The following is a 13,901-nucleotide window of genomic DNA, read 5'->3' on the forward strand; positions in this document are numbered from 1 at the left end:
CTGGAAATGAATGCCACTGTTTGTATGACAGAGACACTCATTTACAACCATCACACAATGTCAAGACAAGCAGACACAAATACACGCTCTCCATCCTCACTTTACATTGATCATCTTCCCCCATTATTTCTCCTCCCATGTGTCTCTCACTCTTCATCACTAAACTTGCCTCTCTTTCTCCTCTGCCCCCACTGCGTATCACTTTGCCAATATTCAACCCCACTGTACCTTGAGAATATGTTCTGACATCTCCACTGTCCGTCTCTCTCTCTCCCTCTAACTGGGATATCTGTGTATCTCTTCTACAGTAAGAGACCTGTCTCCATCTCTTATTCTTTTAACTGGCACAAAGCCACCTCACGTAAAACTACTCCTCCCAGTTGTGGGGACTTTGTATTGTCTTGCAAGTTACTTGGTGGCCCTACTGGTGCTGGTGCCATGAAAAAAAACACCTAGTACATTCTGTAAAGTAGTTGGTATTGGGAAAGGTATCCAGTCGTAAGAAACCATGCCAAAACAGATAACAGAGCTTGCCACTACTCTCTGGCTTGCCAACTCTTGTAAAATTATTCAATCCATGTCACTATGGGAAACAAATGTTAAATGATGATCAGGTACCTCAAATCTCTATCATTTCATTTACAAAGTCCAACATCCTAAAATCTAAAAGCATCTAACTATATCATTGTTGTTTATAACAAGACATGCTCTTCCTCTTAAAGAATTAAACCCCCCACCGGCTCATTCGTAATCCATTCCTCAATGTCGTAAATTTCCACTTACCAGCCATTTTTTCCGCCAAACACCCTAATATGATACAAAGGTTACGTTGTGCTTGGGCACTCCTGAAATTCTCATCACACCCATCTTTCGAAAGTTTCAGAAGTTTGGTCAGCTTCAAAGTTGTAATCTGGAAATAGAATTCACAAAAATTTAATTATTTAATTAATTGGGGTATTATTGATACAGGAAGTTGTCACATGATATAAGAGTGATTTGGTAGATGAAATCTGAGTAAAAATCTGCCATGTACATGTCTGTCCTCTCCACACCACCTGATAACTGGTATTGGTTTGTTTATGTCCCCATAACTTAGTGGTTTGGCAAAAAAAAAAAAACTGAAAGAATAAGTAACAGGCTTAACAAAAGATTAGTACTCAGGTTGATTTGTTTGACTAAAATTCGAGATGGTGCTCCAGTATGGCTGTACTCTAATGACTGAAACAAGTAGGTCCAGGAGTGGCTGTGTGGGTAAGTAGCTTGCTTCCCAACCACATGGTTCCAGGCTCAGTCCCACTGCATGGCACCTTGGGCAAGTGTCTTCTACTATAGCCTTGGGCCAACCAGTCTTGTGAGTGGATTTGGTAGACGGAAACTGAAAGAACCCCGTCATTTATATATATATATATATATATATCAATCATCATCATTGTTTAGCGTCTGTTTTCCATGCTGGCATGGGTCAGACAGTTTGACTGAAGTCTGGAGAGCCAGCAGGTGCACCAGGCTCCAATCTGATCTGGCAGAGTTTCTACAGCGGGATGCCCTTCCTAATGCCAACCACTCAGAGAATGTAGAGGGTGCTTTTTATGTGTCACCGGCACAGGAGCCAGTCAGGTGGGCCTAGCATTGATCACGTTCAAATAGTGCTTTTTACGTGCCACCGGCATGGGGGCCAGTCAGTGGGTACTGGCATCTGTCACATTCAGATGGTACTTTTTATGTATCACCAGCATGGGAGTCACTTAGGGGGTACTGGCATTGGTCACATTTGGTATATAGGTATGTGTGTGTGTGTGTATTTGTCCCCCCTACCACTGCTTGACAACTGATGTTGGTGTGTTTACGTCCTTGTAACTTAGTGGTTCGGCAAAAGTGACCGATAGAATAAGTACTAGGCTTACAAAGAATAAGTCCTGGGGTTGATTTGTTTGACTAAAGGTGGTGCTCCAGCATGGCTGCAGTAAAATGACTGAAAAGAATAAATGAATGTATGTATTATATATGTATGTATACATGCATGTTGTGAAGGTGCATGGCTTAGTGGTTAGGGCATTCGGCTCACGATTGTAAGGTCATAAGTTCGATTCCCAGCAACACATTGTGTCCTTGAGCAAGACACTTTATTTCACGTTGTTCCAGTCCACTCAGCTGGCAAAAAGGAGTGGTACCTGTAATTCAAAGGGCCGTCCTTGTCACACTGTGTCACGCTGAATCTCCCTGAGAACTAAGTTAGGGGTACACGTATCTGTGGATTGCTCAGTCACTTGTACATTAATTTCAGAAGCAATTTGTTCTCTTGCTCGTAACAGCTGGGACCCTCGTCGTTGTAACCAATGGAGTGCTCCCATACATGCATGTAGGTATAGTAAGTTTCCGCTTGCTCACCTTTGTCAGTTTAATAATGGTGAGCAAGCTAAAACTTCGAAGTCACTGTCAAAGTTTTCCTTGTAAAAAGGTTTGTAAGGTATTGAGTTCTCCTTCAGTTTGATAATTTTTTTTATCATAACTCAACACAAAACATGTGTGTGGGTGTGAAAGAAAACTAGTTTGTCATTAGTTTACTCTGTCAAATCTTTCATTATTTATAACTTTCTCAGTTGAATTGAAGGAGAAATTTTGAAAGTGAAAGGGAGATGAGGGCAGAGTGTGTGAGAGAGATGAATGAGTTGTTAAACACCAAGTCCTGCACTTAAAGTCATCTTAAGCTAATTTATGATAGGGTTCAACACACTGGATCCTACTTTGACCAACGGGTCTTTTTGCCACACCATTCACAAGTCAATCTCCACATTCATCATCATCATCATAGTTGGATATAATAAATTCTTCTGCTTCTGGTTCCTCTAAAAGGACATCTTGTTATCTTTTATTGCACCACAAGTACAGTATATTATCAGATTACTATTTTTGATGTGGTAGGTACAAGCATGACTGAGTGGTCAATAAGTTTCCTTTGGAATCAGAAGGTCTTAGGTTCAAGCCCATTGTGTGGCATCTTGAACAAAGATCATTTCTCATTTTTCTACAGTCTGTTAGGCACAGGAGTGGCTGTGTGCTAAGTAGCTTGCTTACCAACCACAGGGTTCCGGGTTCAGTCCCACTGTGTGGCACCTTGGGCAAATGTCTTCACCTATAGCCTTGGGCTGACCAAAGCCTTGTGAGTGAATTTGGTAGATGGAAACTGAAAGAAGCCCGTTGTGTATATATATCATCATCATCATCATCATCATCATTTAACGTCCGCTTTCCATGCTAGCATGGGTTGGACGGTTCAACTGGGGTCTGGGGAGCCCGAAAGCTGACCAGTCCAGTCAGATCTGGCAGTGTTTCTACAGCTGGATGCCCTTCCTAACGCCAACCACTCCGAGAGTGTAGTGGGTGTTTAGTGCCACCGACACAGGTGCCAGACGAGGCTGGCAAACGGCCACGCTGATGGTTTTTTTTTATGTGCCACCGACACAGGTGCCAGACGAGGCTGGCAGACGGCCACGCTCGGATGGTGTTTTTATGTGCCACCGACACAGGTGCCAGATGAGGCTGGCAAACGGCCACGATCGGATGGTGCTTGTTACGTGCCCACAGCACGGAGGCCAGTCGATGCAGTACTGGCTACGGCCACGTTCGGATGGTTTTATTGTGTGCCACGTGCCACCGGCACTGGTACCACAAAGATACAAATTCCATTGATGTTCATCTATTTTGATTTGTTTTGATTTGATTTTCACTTGCCTCAACAGGTCTTCACAAGTGTCACAAGAAGGAAGGTATGCACAGGTGGACTGACTACGTCCCAGGTAGGGGCCATGGGTTATGGCCTGACTAGTCTTGCCGGGTCTTCGGATGGTGTTTTTATGTGCCACCGACACAGGTGCTAGATGAGGCTGGCGAACGGCCACGATCGGATGGTGTTTGTCATGTGCCCACCGCACTGACTACAGCACTGATGGATTTCTTGTGTGCCACAGGAACTGGTACCACAAGATACAAATTCCATTGATGTTCATCTATTTTGTCTATTTTGATTTGATTTGATTTGATTTGATTTGATTTTCACTTGCCTCAACCGGTCTTCACAAGTGTCACAAGAAGGAAGGTATGCACAGGTGGACTGACTAGTCTTGCCGGGTCTTCGGAAGGTGTTTTTATGTGCCACCAACACAGGTGCCAGATGAGGCTGGCGAACGGCCATGATCGGATGGTGTTTGTTACGTGCCCACAGCACGGAGGCCGGTCGATGCGGAACTGGCTACGGCCACGTTCGGATGGTTCTCATGTGTGCCACCGGCACTGGTACCACAAAGTGTGTGCCACCGGCACTGGTACCACAAAGATACAGATTCCATTGATGTTCATCTATTTTGATTTGTTTTGATTTTGATTTTGATTTTCACTTGCCTCAACAGGTCTTCACAAGTGTCACAAGAAGGAAGGTATGCACAGGTGGACTGACTACGTCCCAGGTAGGGGCCATGGGTTATGGCCTGACTAGTCTTGCCGGGTCTTCGGATGGTGTTTTTATGTGCTACCGACACAGGTGCTAGATGAGGCTGGCGAACGACCCCGATCGGATGGTGTTTGTCATGTGCCCACAGCACGGAGGCCAGTCGATGCGGTACTGGCTACGGCCACTTTCGGATGTGCCCACAGCACGGAGGCCAGTCGATGCGGTACTGGCTACGGCCACTTTCGGATGGTTTTCTCTTGTGTGCCACCGGCACTGGTACCACAAAGATACAAATTCCATTGATGTTCATCTATTTTGATTTGTTTTGATTTAATTTTGATTTTGATTTTCACTTGCCTCAACAGGCCTTCACAAGTATCACAAGGAGGAAGGTATGCACAGGTGGACTGACTACGTCCCAGGTAGGGGCCATGGTTTATGGCCTGACTAGTCTTGCCGGGTCTTCGGATGGTGTTTTTATGTGCCACCGACACAGGTGCTAGATGAGGCTGGCGAACGGCCACGACCGGATGGTGTTTGTTATGTGCCCACAGCACGATGGCCAGTGATGCGGTACTGACTACGGCCATGTTCGGATGGATTCTTGTGTGCCACCGGCACTGGTACCACAAGCGGTACTGACTACTTTTTATGTGCCACCGACACAGGTGCTAGATGAGGCTGGCGAACGGCCACGACCGGATGGTGTTTGTTATGTGCCCACAGCACGATGGCCAGTGATGCGGTACTGACTACGGCCACGTTCGGATGGATTCTTGTGTGCCACCGGCACTGGTACCACAAGCGGTACTGACTACGGCCACGTTCGGATGGATTCTTGTGTGCCACCGGCACTGGTACCACAAAGATACAAATTCCATTGATGTTCATCTATTTTGATTTGTTTTGATTTTCACTTGCCTCAACAGGTCTTCACAAGTGTCACAAGAAGGAAGGTATGTACAGGTGGACTGACTACGTCCCAGGTAGGGCCCACGGGTTATGACCTGACTAGTCTTGCCGGGTCTTCGGATGGTGCCACTATGTTCCCACAGCACGGAGGCCAGTCGATGCGGTACTGGCTACGGCCACGTTCGGATGGTTTTCTTGTGTGCCACAGGCACTGGTACACAAAGATACAAATTCCATTGATGTTCATCTATTTTGATTGATTTTCACTTGCCTCAGCAGGTCTTCACAAGTGTCACAAGAAGGAAGGTATGCACAGGTGGATCGACTACGTCCCAGGTAGGGGCATATATATAAAGAAGCATTGGTTATAGAGCAAACATTAAATCTGGGTCAACCAATGCTTCTTTATCTTCATCTCTTTTGCAGTCCTATAAACCCTTTTGTTTCTATAAAAAGGGGCAAATATTATTTCTTATATATATATATATATATATATATATATATATACACACATGTTTGTGTGTGTTTGTCCCCACCATCATTGTTTGACAATCAATGGTGGTGTGTTTACATCCCCGTAACTTAGTGGCTTGGCAAAAGAGACCGATAGAATAAGTACTAGGTTTACAAAGAATAAATTCTGGGGTTGATTTGTTCGACTAAAGGTGGTGCTCCAGCATGGCCACAGACTGAAACAAACGAGTAAAAGAGAGTAAGTCTTGGGTTCACTGACACCTCCAACATTGTCCTTGTAACGGCACAGGTAGGTGGACCCCTCTACCCCCTGCCCCATCCCACTTCCAGTCAGTTCTAATCTCCACGTCTGCTCTTCTATACCATTTATGATGTTGAATCAAACAGATGTAATGGTTCTCCTTTCACCAGTTTTACTTCAGCTGCTGGGCCCTCACTGAGGGGCCAGGGGTTGTGGTGATTTGCTGTACTTGAGAAGACACATCAAGCTAAGTAAAACCATGGCCATCCGTACCTACAGGCTTGTCCTTGACAAGTGTCGGTGCCACATAATGTACACATGTGCCAGTACCATGCATAATGCACTCCTGCTGAAGTTGCGTAAATGACCCATGCTGGTGGCACGTAAAAAGCATCCAGCACACACTGTAAAGTGGTTGGCATTAGGAAGGGCCTCCAGCAATAGAAACCATGCCTAAAACAGGCAACTGGACCCTGGATGGCTCCCATGCTTGCCAACTCCTGTCAAATCATCCAACCCATGCCAGCATGGAAAGCAGACATTACACGATGATGAGGACACCTGAAAATCACACAGCTGCAAGTAATTAAATGTAATTATAGGTACAGACATGGCTGTGTGGCTCTATGGTTTTGGGCTCACCTTGGGCATGTGTCTTCCACTTTAGGCATGGGCTCATCAATGGCTTGTGAACAGATTTGGTAAGTGGAAACTGTGTGGAAGCCTGCCATATATCTTTTATCTCATTTTTTTGTATTGGACTGTGGCCATACTAGGGCACAGGGCACAACCTTGGAGGACCCTGAAGGATTTTAGCTGAATGAATTGACCCCAATACTTATTTTTTAAGGCTTATTTGGTGTGTGTGTGTGTGTTTAAAAGTTTTCCCATGCATACAAACAAATGCTATGTGAAAATATGAAGACTTCTTCCCCCAAAGATTTGTGACATTCTGTTTTAGTTAAATAATTTTTTTCAAATAGCTAATAACTTTCCAAAAAATCTTTCTTTAAATACATGTATGTGTGTGTCCTACCTGTTTGACAACCAGTGTTGGTTTGTTTACATTCTCTAAACCTAGTGGTTCAGCCAAAGAATCCAACAGAATAAGTACCAAACTTGAGAGAGAAAAAAAAAAAAAAGGAACCCAAGTGCTGGAGGTAATTTGTCTGACTAAAAATTCTTCAAAGTGATGCCCCAGTGTGGCCGCATTCTAATGACTGGAACAAGCAAAAGATAAAAGCTAGCATCTATCTAGCTAAGCTGATAACCTGTTTTATTCGGATGCCATCATCAGCAAGTTGGTTGATTGGTGAAAACGGTAGGCGCCATTTCACAAGTTTGTCCATCAAACAGCTTTTACTGATAGCTTATGTCACTTAAAGTGGTGCAGAGTTATTTCTGTTTTCTACTTCGACACTGATAAGATAAAACCAGGAATCATTCAATGACACAGCAGATGGAAACGGTGGGGAACTGTTTTTAGTTTTTACATTATTGAGAAGGAGATTTAACTGTTAGAAGCAGGCATGCCTCATTAGGAAGGCATTCTGTCAGTAAGGCTTTGGTGAGTTCTGTGAAGAATTTCTCAAACACGACTTGAAAAGACCGACCATTATGTTGGATTATGTGATCAATAGCTATCAAATATCGGGATTCCAATTTTTTTCTTTTTTTTCAGACTGCTTTTTAACCAATCACTGAATCCATTATACAACATTTTCTACATCTGGCTTTGAGTTCAAATCCTGCCAAAGTCATTTGTGTATGTGTGTGTGTGTATTTTCTTTTACTTGTTACAGTCATTTGACGGGGCCATGCTGGAGCACTGCCTTTAGTTGAACAAATCGACCCTAGGACTTATTCTTTGTAAGCCTAGTACTTATTCTATCTGTCTCTTTTGCCAAACCGCTAAGTTACAGGGACATAAACACACCAACATCAGTTGTCAAGCAATGGTGGGAGGGACAAACATAGAAACACAAATACATATATACACTGTTGTGTATGCACACTGACATTACACATCCAGCGGATCATACTAGCTTCATTTCCTTCAAGCCTATGCATGTCTTCAGGAGTCACAGCCCATGTTTCACTGCCACATAGCATGGCAGTTTGCACTCATGCATCATACAGTCTACCTTTCATCCTGAGGGAGAGGCCCATAGCTGCTCGCAGAGGTAGGAGCTCCCTGAAATTTACCCAAACTATTCTTATTCTAGCCGCTACACTCTCAGAGCAACCACCCCCACAACAGACTTGGTCACCTAGGTAGCAGAAGCTATTAACTACTTCTAGTTTCTCCTGCTTGTATGTGATGGAATCTGTTTTCTGTACATCATCAGTGTTTATTTCTCTGTGTATCTGCCACACACAAAAACTATTTTCTTGGTTAACCTTCCTTTGATATTGCTGCACCTTTTATGTGCCCATAGCTTACACTGGGTACATCGTATGGAGTTTCTACCCACGTCTTTTCTACAGATTGAGCAGGGCCATCTATCTGAAGAGGTTTTTGCTAGGTTAACACTAAGGCCCTTTGATTGTAGACCTTGCTTCCTCACCCTAAACTTCGTCTCTTGTTCTGGCAGTGACTCGGCTATTATGGCAAGGTCATCAGCATAGAGGAGCTCCCAGGGGCAGTATGCCTTGAATTCCTCTGTTATTGCCTGGAGGACTATAATGAATAAGAGGGAGCGGAGGACTGATCCTTGGTGAGCCCCTACTTCTACTTGGAATTTTTCACTATACTCGTTGCCACCCTCATCTTACTGACAGCATCCCTGTACAGGGCTTGTACAGTTCTTACCAACCACTTGTCTATCCCTAGTTTCCACATTGACCACCAGATAAGGGATCGGGGGACCCTGTCAAAGGCTTTCTCTTATATATATATATATATATCTGTGTCTCTTTGTGTCTGTGTATGTCCCCAACCACTGCTTGACAATCCAGTGTTGGTGTATTTATGTCCCAGGACATAGCAGTTTAGCAAAAAGAGACTGATAGAATAAGTCCTAGACTTAAAAAAAAATTCAACTACAATTTTTCAAGGTGGTGCCCTAGCATGGCCACAGTCTAATGACTGAAACAAGTAAAAGATATGGAATCAGGAATTTTTCTTAACATTTTTGGTTCTGAATTACCCCACCACCACCATCATTCCCTTTGCACTGTTAGTTATCTCCTCCCCCACCACCTCTTCTCCAACGTTAAATGATGATGATGATGATGAATGTTATCTGAAATTGCTTCAATGTCTGGGTCACAAGTCATGGCTTTTTATTCCAAGATTGCAGACACTGTTCAACTCTCTTTGATATTTTGATTGGATCAAATTCATTTGCAGAAATAGGTTGATCCAAAAACCAATATCAAACTGAAATGCTAATTTTTGAAAATGGTTTTACAATGTTTAATGTTTATATAATTAGCCAGCATTGAATATCAGTTTGTAGGATCTTGGAATCATTTGAATATCGGTCCATTTTATGATTTTCTGCTAGTTTGACCTTCTAATAATAGACTTCTTTGAGTGTTTTATCTTTTATCTTTTACTGTTTTTTTTTACTAAAAGATTTTCATGAAAATTGTACCCCAAAAAGTAGACATTAAAACAACATCGATGATGATGATGATGATGATTGAGAACAAGAGGTCAAAGTCCACATTCCAAAATGCAAAATGGAGTGGAGAGAATGAAGGAACAGATTCATGGTGCTCCAAGTTTTTACCTCGTTAGTTTAGTTTGGAGTAAAACAGAGGTGCCAAGTTTGTTTAAGTGGGGCAAGACAAAAATGGTGAAGTTACAGAACTGTTACAAACTGTTGTGACAGATTGGAGTTAATAAAGATAATACAATAATCTGTGATAGAATTTAAACATCTTCATCGCTCAACGATTTAGTTATTTGAAATCTCTTTCAACCACAATGAATGGATTTGGTAAAAGGAAACTGAAAGAAGCCCATTATATATATCCTTTTCTACTCTAGAAATTTTGGGGGAGGGGCCAGTCGATTAGATTGACCCCAGTATGCAACTGGTACTTAATTTATTGATCCTGAAAGGATGAAAGGCAAAGTCAACCTCAGAGGAATTTGAACTCAGAACATAAAGACAGACGTAAATTTTGGAATGGGGGTTCTCATTCCTATGGTATTTTTTGATATTATTATTATTATTATTCAGGCCACTGCCTGGAATCGAACTTGGAATGTTGGGGTTAACCGCCCACGCGCTTAACCACTACGCCATATGCCCATGGGCATAACCTACCTTGCAATGTCATTCTAAAAATATATTCAATCACATCATCGAAATCTTGAAACTGTGAAATAGTACATGAACAATTCATAACAAAGTGATAAAAACTAAGCCTTACATTTGACAGAGGAATCTGAAATGCTAAAGGGTTAATATCCTTGTTCCTTACCGGCAGGGGCTGGACACTTTGACAGGATCCGATGGGCCCAAGGACTGCATCATGCTGCATTGGTCTATTTTGGCAGGGTTTCTATGGCTGGTTGCCCTTCCTAACAGGTAGTACATACTTTTATAGTGTGTACAGGGAGACTTTTTTCATGGCTTCAGTACTTGTGAAGTTGCCATGAAGCTTGGAAGACTAAACACTCAGATGAAGGGTCAGACCAGTGGCCCTCAAACAGGGTCCATACAAGGTTTTCTTGTTAAAATTTACTTGCAATAGACTGCTTTTATTTCAACAGTACTCTTTTACTTGTTTCAGTCATTTGACTGCGACCATGCAGGAGCACCACCTTTAGTTGAGCAAATCGACCCCAGGACTTATTCTTTGTAAGCCTAATAATTAATCTAACGGTCACTTTTGCCGAACCTCTAAGTTACAGGGACGTAAACACACCAGCACCGGTTGTCAAGCAATGTTGGGGGGACAAACACAGACACACAAATGTATACATACATACATACATATATACATATCATCATCGTTTAACGTCTGTTTTCCATGCTAGTACAGGTTGAACGATATATATATATATATATATATATACACATATATACGATGGGCTTCTTTCAGTTTCTGTCTACCAAATCCACTCACAAGGCTTTGGTCGGCCCGAGGCTATAGTAGAAGACACTTGTCCAAAGTGCCACGCAGTGGGACTGAACCCGGAACCATGTGGTTGGTAAGCAAGCTACTTACCACACAGCCACTCCTACTCCTATTAAAATTTCTTTAATACAATTTTTAATATTTAATCATAATAATATAATAATTTTTAGACTATGAGGGTCTCCCTTTCTCCCTGAGTAAAATAGGAATCTTGAAGGGTCCATTGGCAAAAAATGGTTGAGAACCACTGGGTTGGAATATGAGAAAACAGGACAGAACACAAGAGGGTTCTCACTAAAGGGGAGGCACATAGTTACTTGAACCATGGAAGGGAGAGTGATCAGGGTAGAGTTGGGAAGAGATAGAAATTGTGAGGATGAGGTGTCAGGGTGAACCCTTAAGTTATGAGGTGAAAAGAAGGGAGTGAGGGGAAAAAAAACGGACCTGGAATGTGAGTGGGTGGGAGTTACAAGAATTTATGGAGAGTTTATTCTATAGAATTTCTGTAGAAATAACCATAACAAAATAACGTAAAATGCACTGCTAACACAGCAGGACATGGTGTCGACTCATAAAAACATTTAATGTACTTTACAGTATAATATTTTGGTTGCATAATGAAATACCACATAACAAAATACTGTGTACCTACATAGGGTATTTTGTCTATATGGGGAGAGTGAGAGTTGGGAAATGGGTGAGGGGAGGTAGGTGACAAATGTAAGATTTTTGGTTCGGGGTTGAAAGGGGGTCATACAGTACAGAACAAAATAGAGGTCAGGTATTGAATGGTAGATAGTTGTTCAAATGGTGGCGAGCTGGCAGAAACTTTAGTACACCGGGCAAAATGCTTTGAGGCATTTCGTCTGCCGTTACGTTCTGAGTTCAAATTCTGCCGAGGTCGACTTTGCCTTTCATCCTTTCGGGGTCGATAAATTAAGTACCATTTATGCACTGGGGTTGATATAATCGACTTAATCCATCTGTCTGTCCTTGTTTGTCTCCTCTGTGTTTAGCCCCTTGTGGGTAGTAAAGAAATAGGTAGATAGTTGTTCAAAGAAATATAGAGGTGAGTGTGATATAGTATAGTAGGTGGAAGATAATGTAGAGAAATATAAACAACAAAAGCACCAATTCACTGCTGGTTGACCATATTAAGAGAGGAAATGATGGCATTTAGTTGAAAAATGATTGTTTTTTCCCAATTGCTCATTTAATAATAAATGTCAATAAAAATGCATTCCAAGAACAGAATGGTAGTTCTCTAGAGACTAATGGTTTTGTTTAAAAAAACAAAACCAAAATGCTTACATAACAAAGATCAGTGAAGTGAGACAGCTCTAGAGTATTTTCCAAGAGACTAATTTAAAAATGGTAATTTCATCAAACTAACCATATCATCGTCAATAGATGACTGAAGAGATACAGAAATAAAAGCCAGCAGATAATTCATTCCCCGGTGCTGGAGATAAATCCTAAGTTATCTACTGATTCCTAACAAGTGCTGTTGCTGCTGCTGCTATGATAATATTTGTAGACTGCAGTATTAGAGAAGATTCCGTGTCACATCGACACAAAATTAATAAAACATTGCAAAGATAACTCTTTAGTATTTGAATAATGTTGAGTAAGAGTTTATGGAATATTATCTCAAATTCATAATGATTTCCCAATCTGGCGCAAAGCCATAAATTTGTAGGAGATGTGTATAAGTAATTGAATTGGCCGCTTTCATATTTCATCGACTACAAGTAGGATTTGGATACAGGATGTTAAGAGATGTCAGTAAATATCACAAGGCATTTAGAACAGCCCTTCTACCCCACTCAGCCTTATGCAAAGGCGTTTAGAACAGCCCTTCTACCCCACTCAGCCTTATGCAAAGGCATTTAGAACAGCCCTTCTACCCCACTCAGCCTTATGCAGTCTCTACAGTCACCACCTTCACCTCCCTAGCTTCCCTCCAATGGACATCTATCATCAACCACCTCTCAACACTTGTTCTCCATTATATATATATGATGGGCTTCTTTCAGTTTCTGTCTACCAAATCCACTCACAAGGCTTTGGTCGGCCTGAGGCTACAGTAGAAGACACTTGCCCAAAGTGCCATGCAGTGGGACTGAACCCGGAACCATGTGGTTGGTAAGCAAGCTACTTAACACACAGCCACTCCTACACCTATTAAAATTTCTTTAATACAATTTTTAATATTTAATCATTATAATATAATAATTTTTAGACTATGAGGATCCCCCTTTCTCCCTGAGTAAAATAGGAATCTCCACCCCCAGCCCATCCTTGCATTCCTCCCTCCCTCCATACACTCATGCAGCCTCTGCTACCTTCACTCTGCGTTCTGTCCCCTCTCACCTATATTCACCTTTCTTGTACCTTCGGAGTCCACACTGACATCTCATCACCAACATTTTTCTCTTTCCAGCTCCACCCCAATCACACTCCCTCCATCCACCCTTTCTTCTAAACCTTGAATAGTAACACAGCTCTTGTACAGCAAGAAACCCATTCTGGCTTCTTCACTGCACAAAACCACCTCACTCTCTGCTGTAGCCTCAATCAGTTGAAGCTTGATCTCAGTCTTGCAAGCTTCATGGCAACCTCAGTGTTGGTGCCATGAAGAAAGGCACCCATTACACTCTGTAAAATGTCTGGTATTGAGAAGGGCATCCAGCTGTAGAAACCCTGCCAAAATAGATAATTGGAGCCTGA

The 13,901-nt window shown here is 42.3% G+C and overlaps 1 protein-coding gene across 1 annotated transcript in view; it reads right to left on the reverse strand.

Annotated features, from left to right (window-relative positions):
• LOC115215710 (RING finger and SPRY domain-containing protein 1) overlaps positions 1-13,901 on the reverse strand; it is a 213,583-nt gene that overhangs the window by 45,971 nt on the left and 153,711 nt on the right. The window contains exon 4 of the mRNA XM_029785006.2: positions 784-910. Within this exon, the coding sequence (XP_029640866.1) occupies positions 784-910 (127 nt within the window). The remainder of the gene's footprint in view (positions 1-783; positions 911-13,901) is intronic.

This window comes from Octopus sinensis, linkage group LG1, assembly GCF_006345805.1.
Source record: "Octopus sinensis linkage group LG1, ASM634580v1, whole genome shotgun sequence".
Taxonomy (NCBI): Eukaryota; Metazoa; Mollusca; class Cephalopoda; order Octopoda; family Octopodidae; genus Octopus; species Octopus sinensis.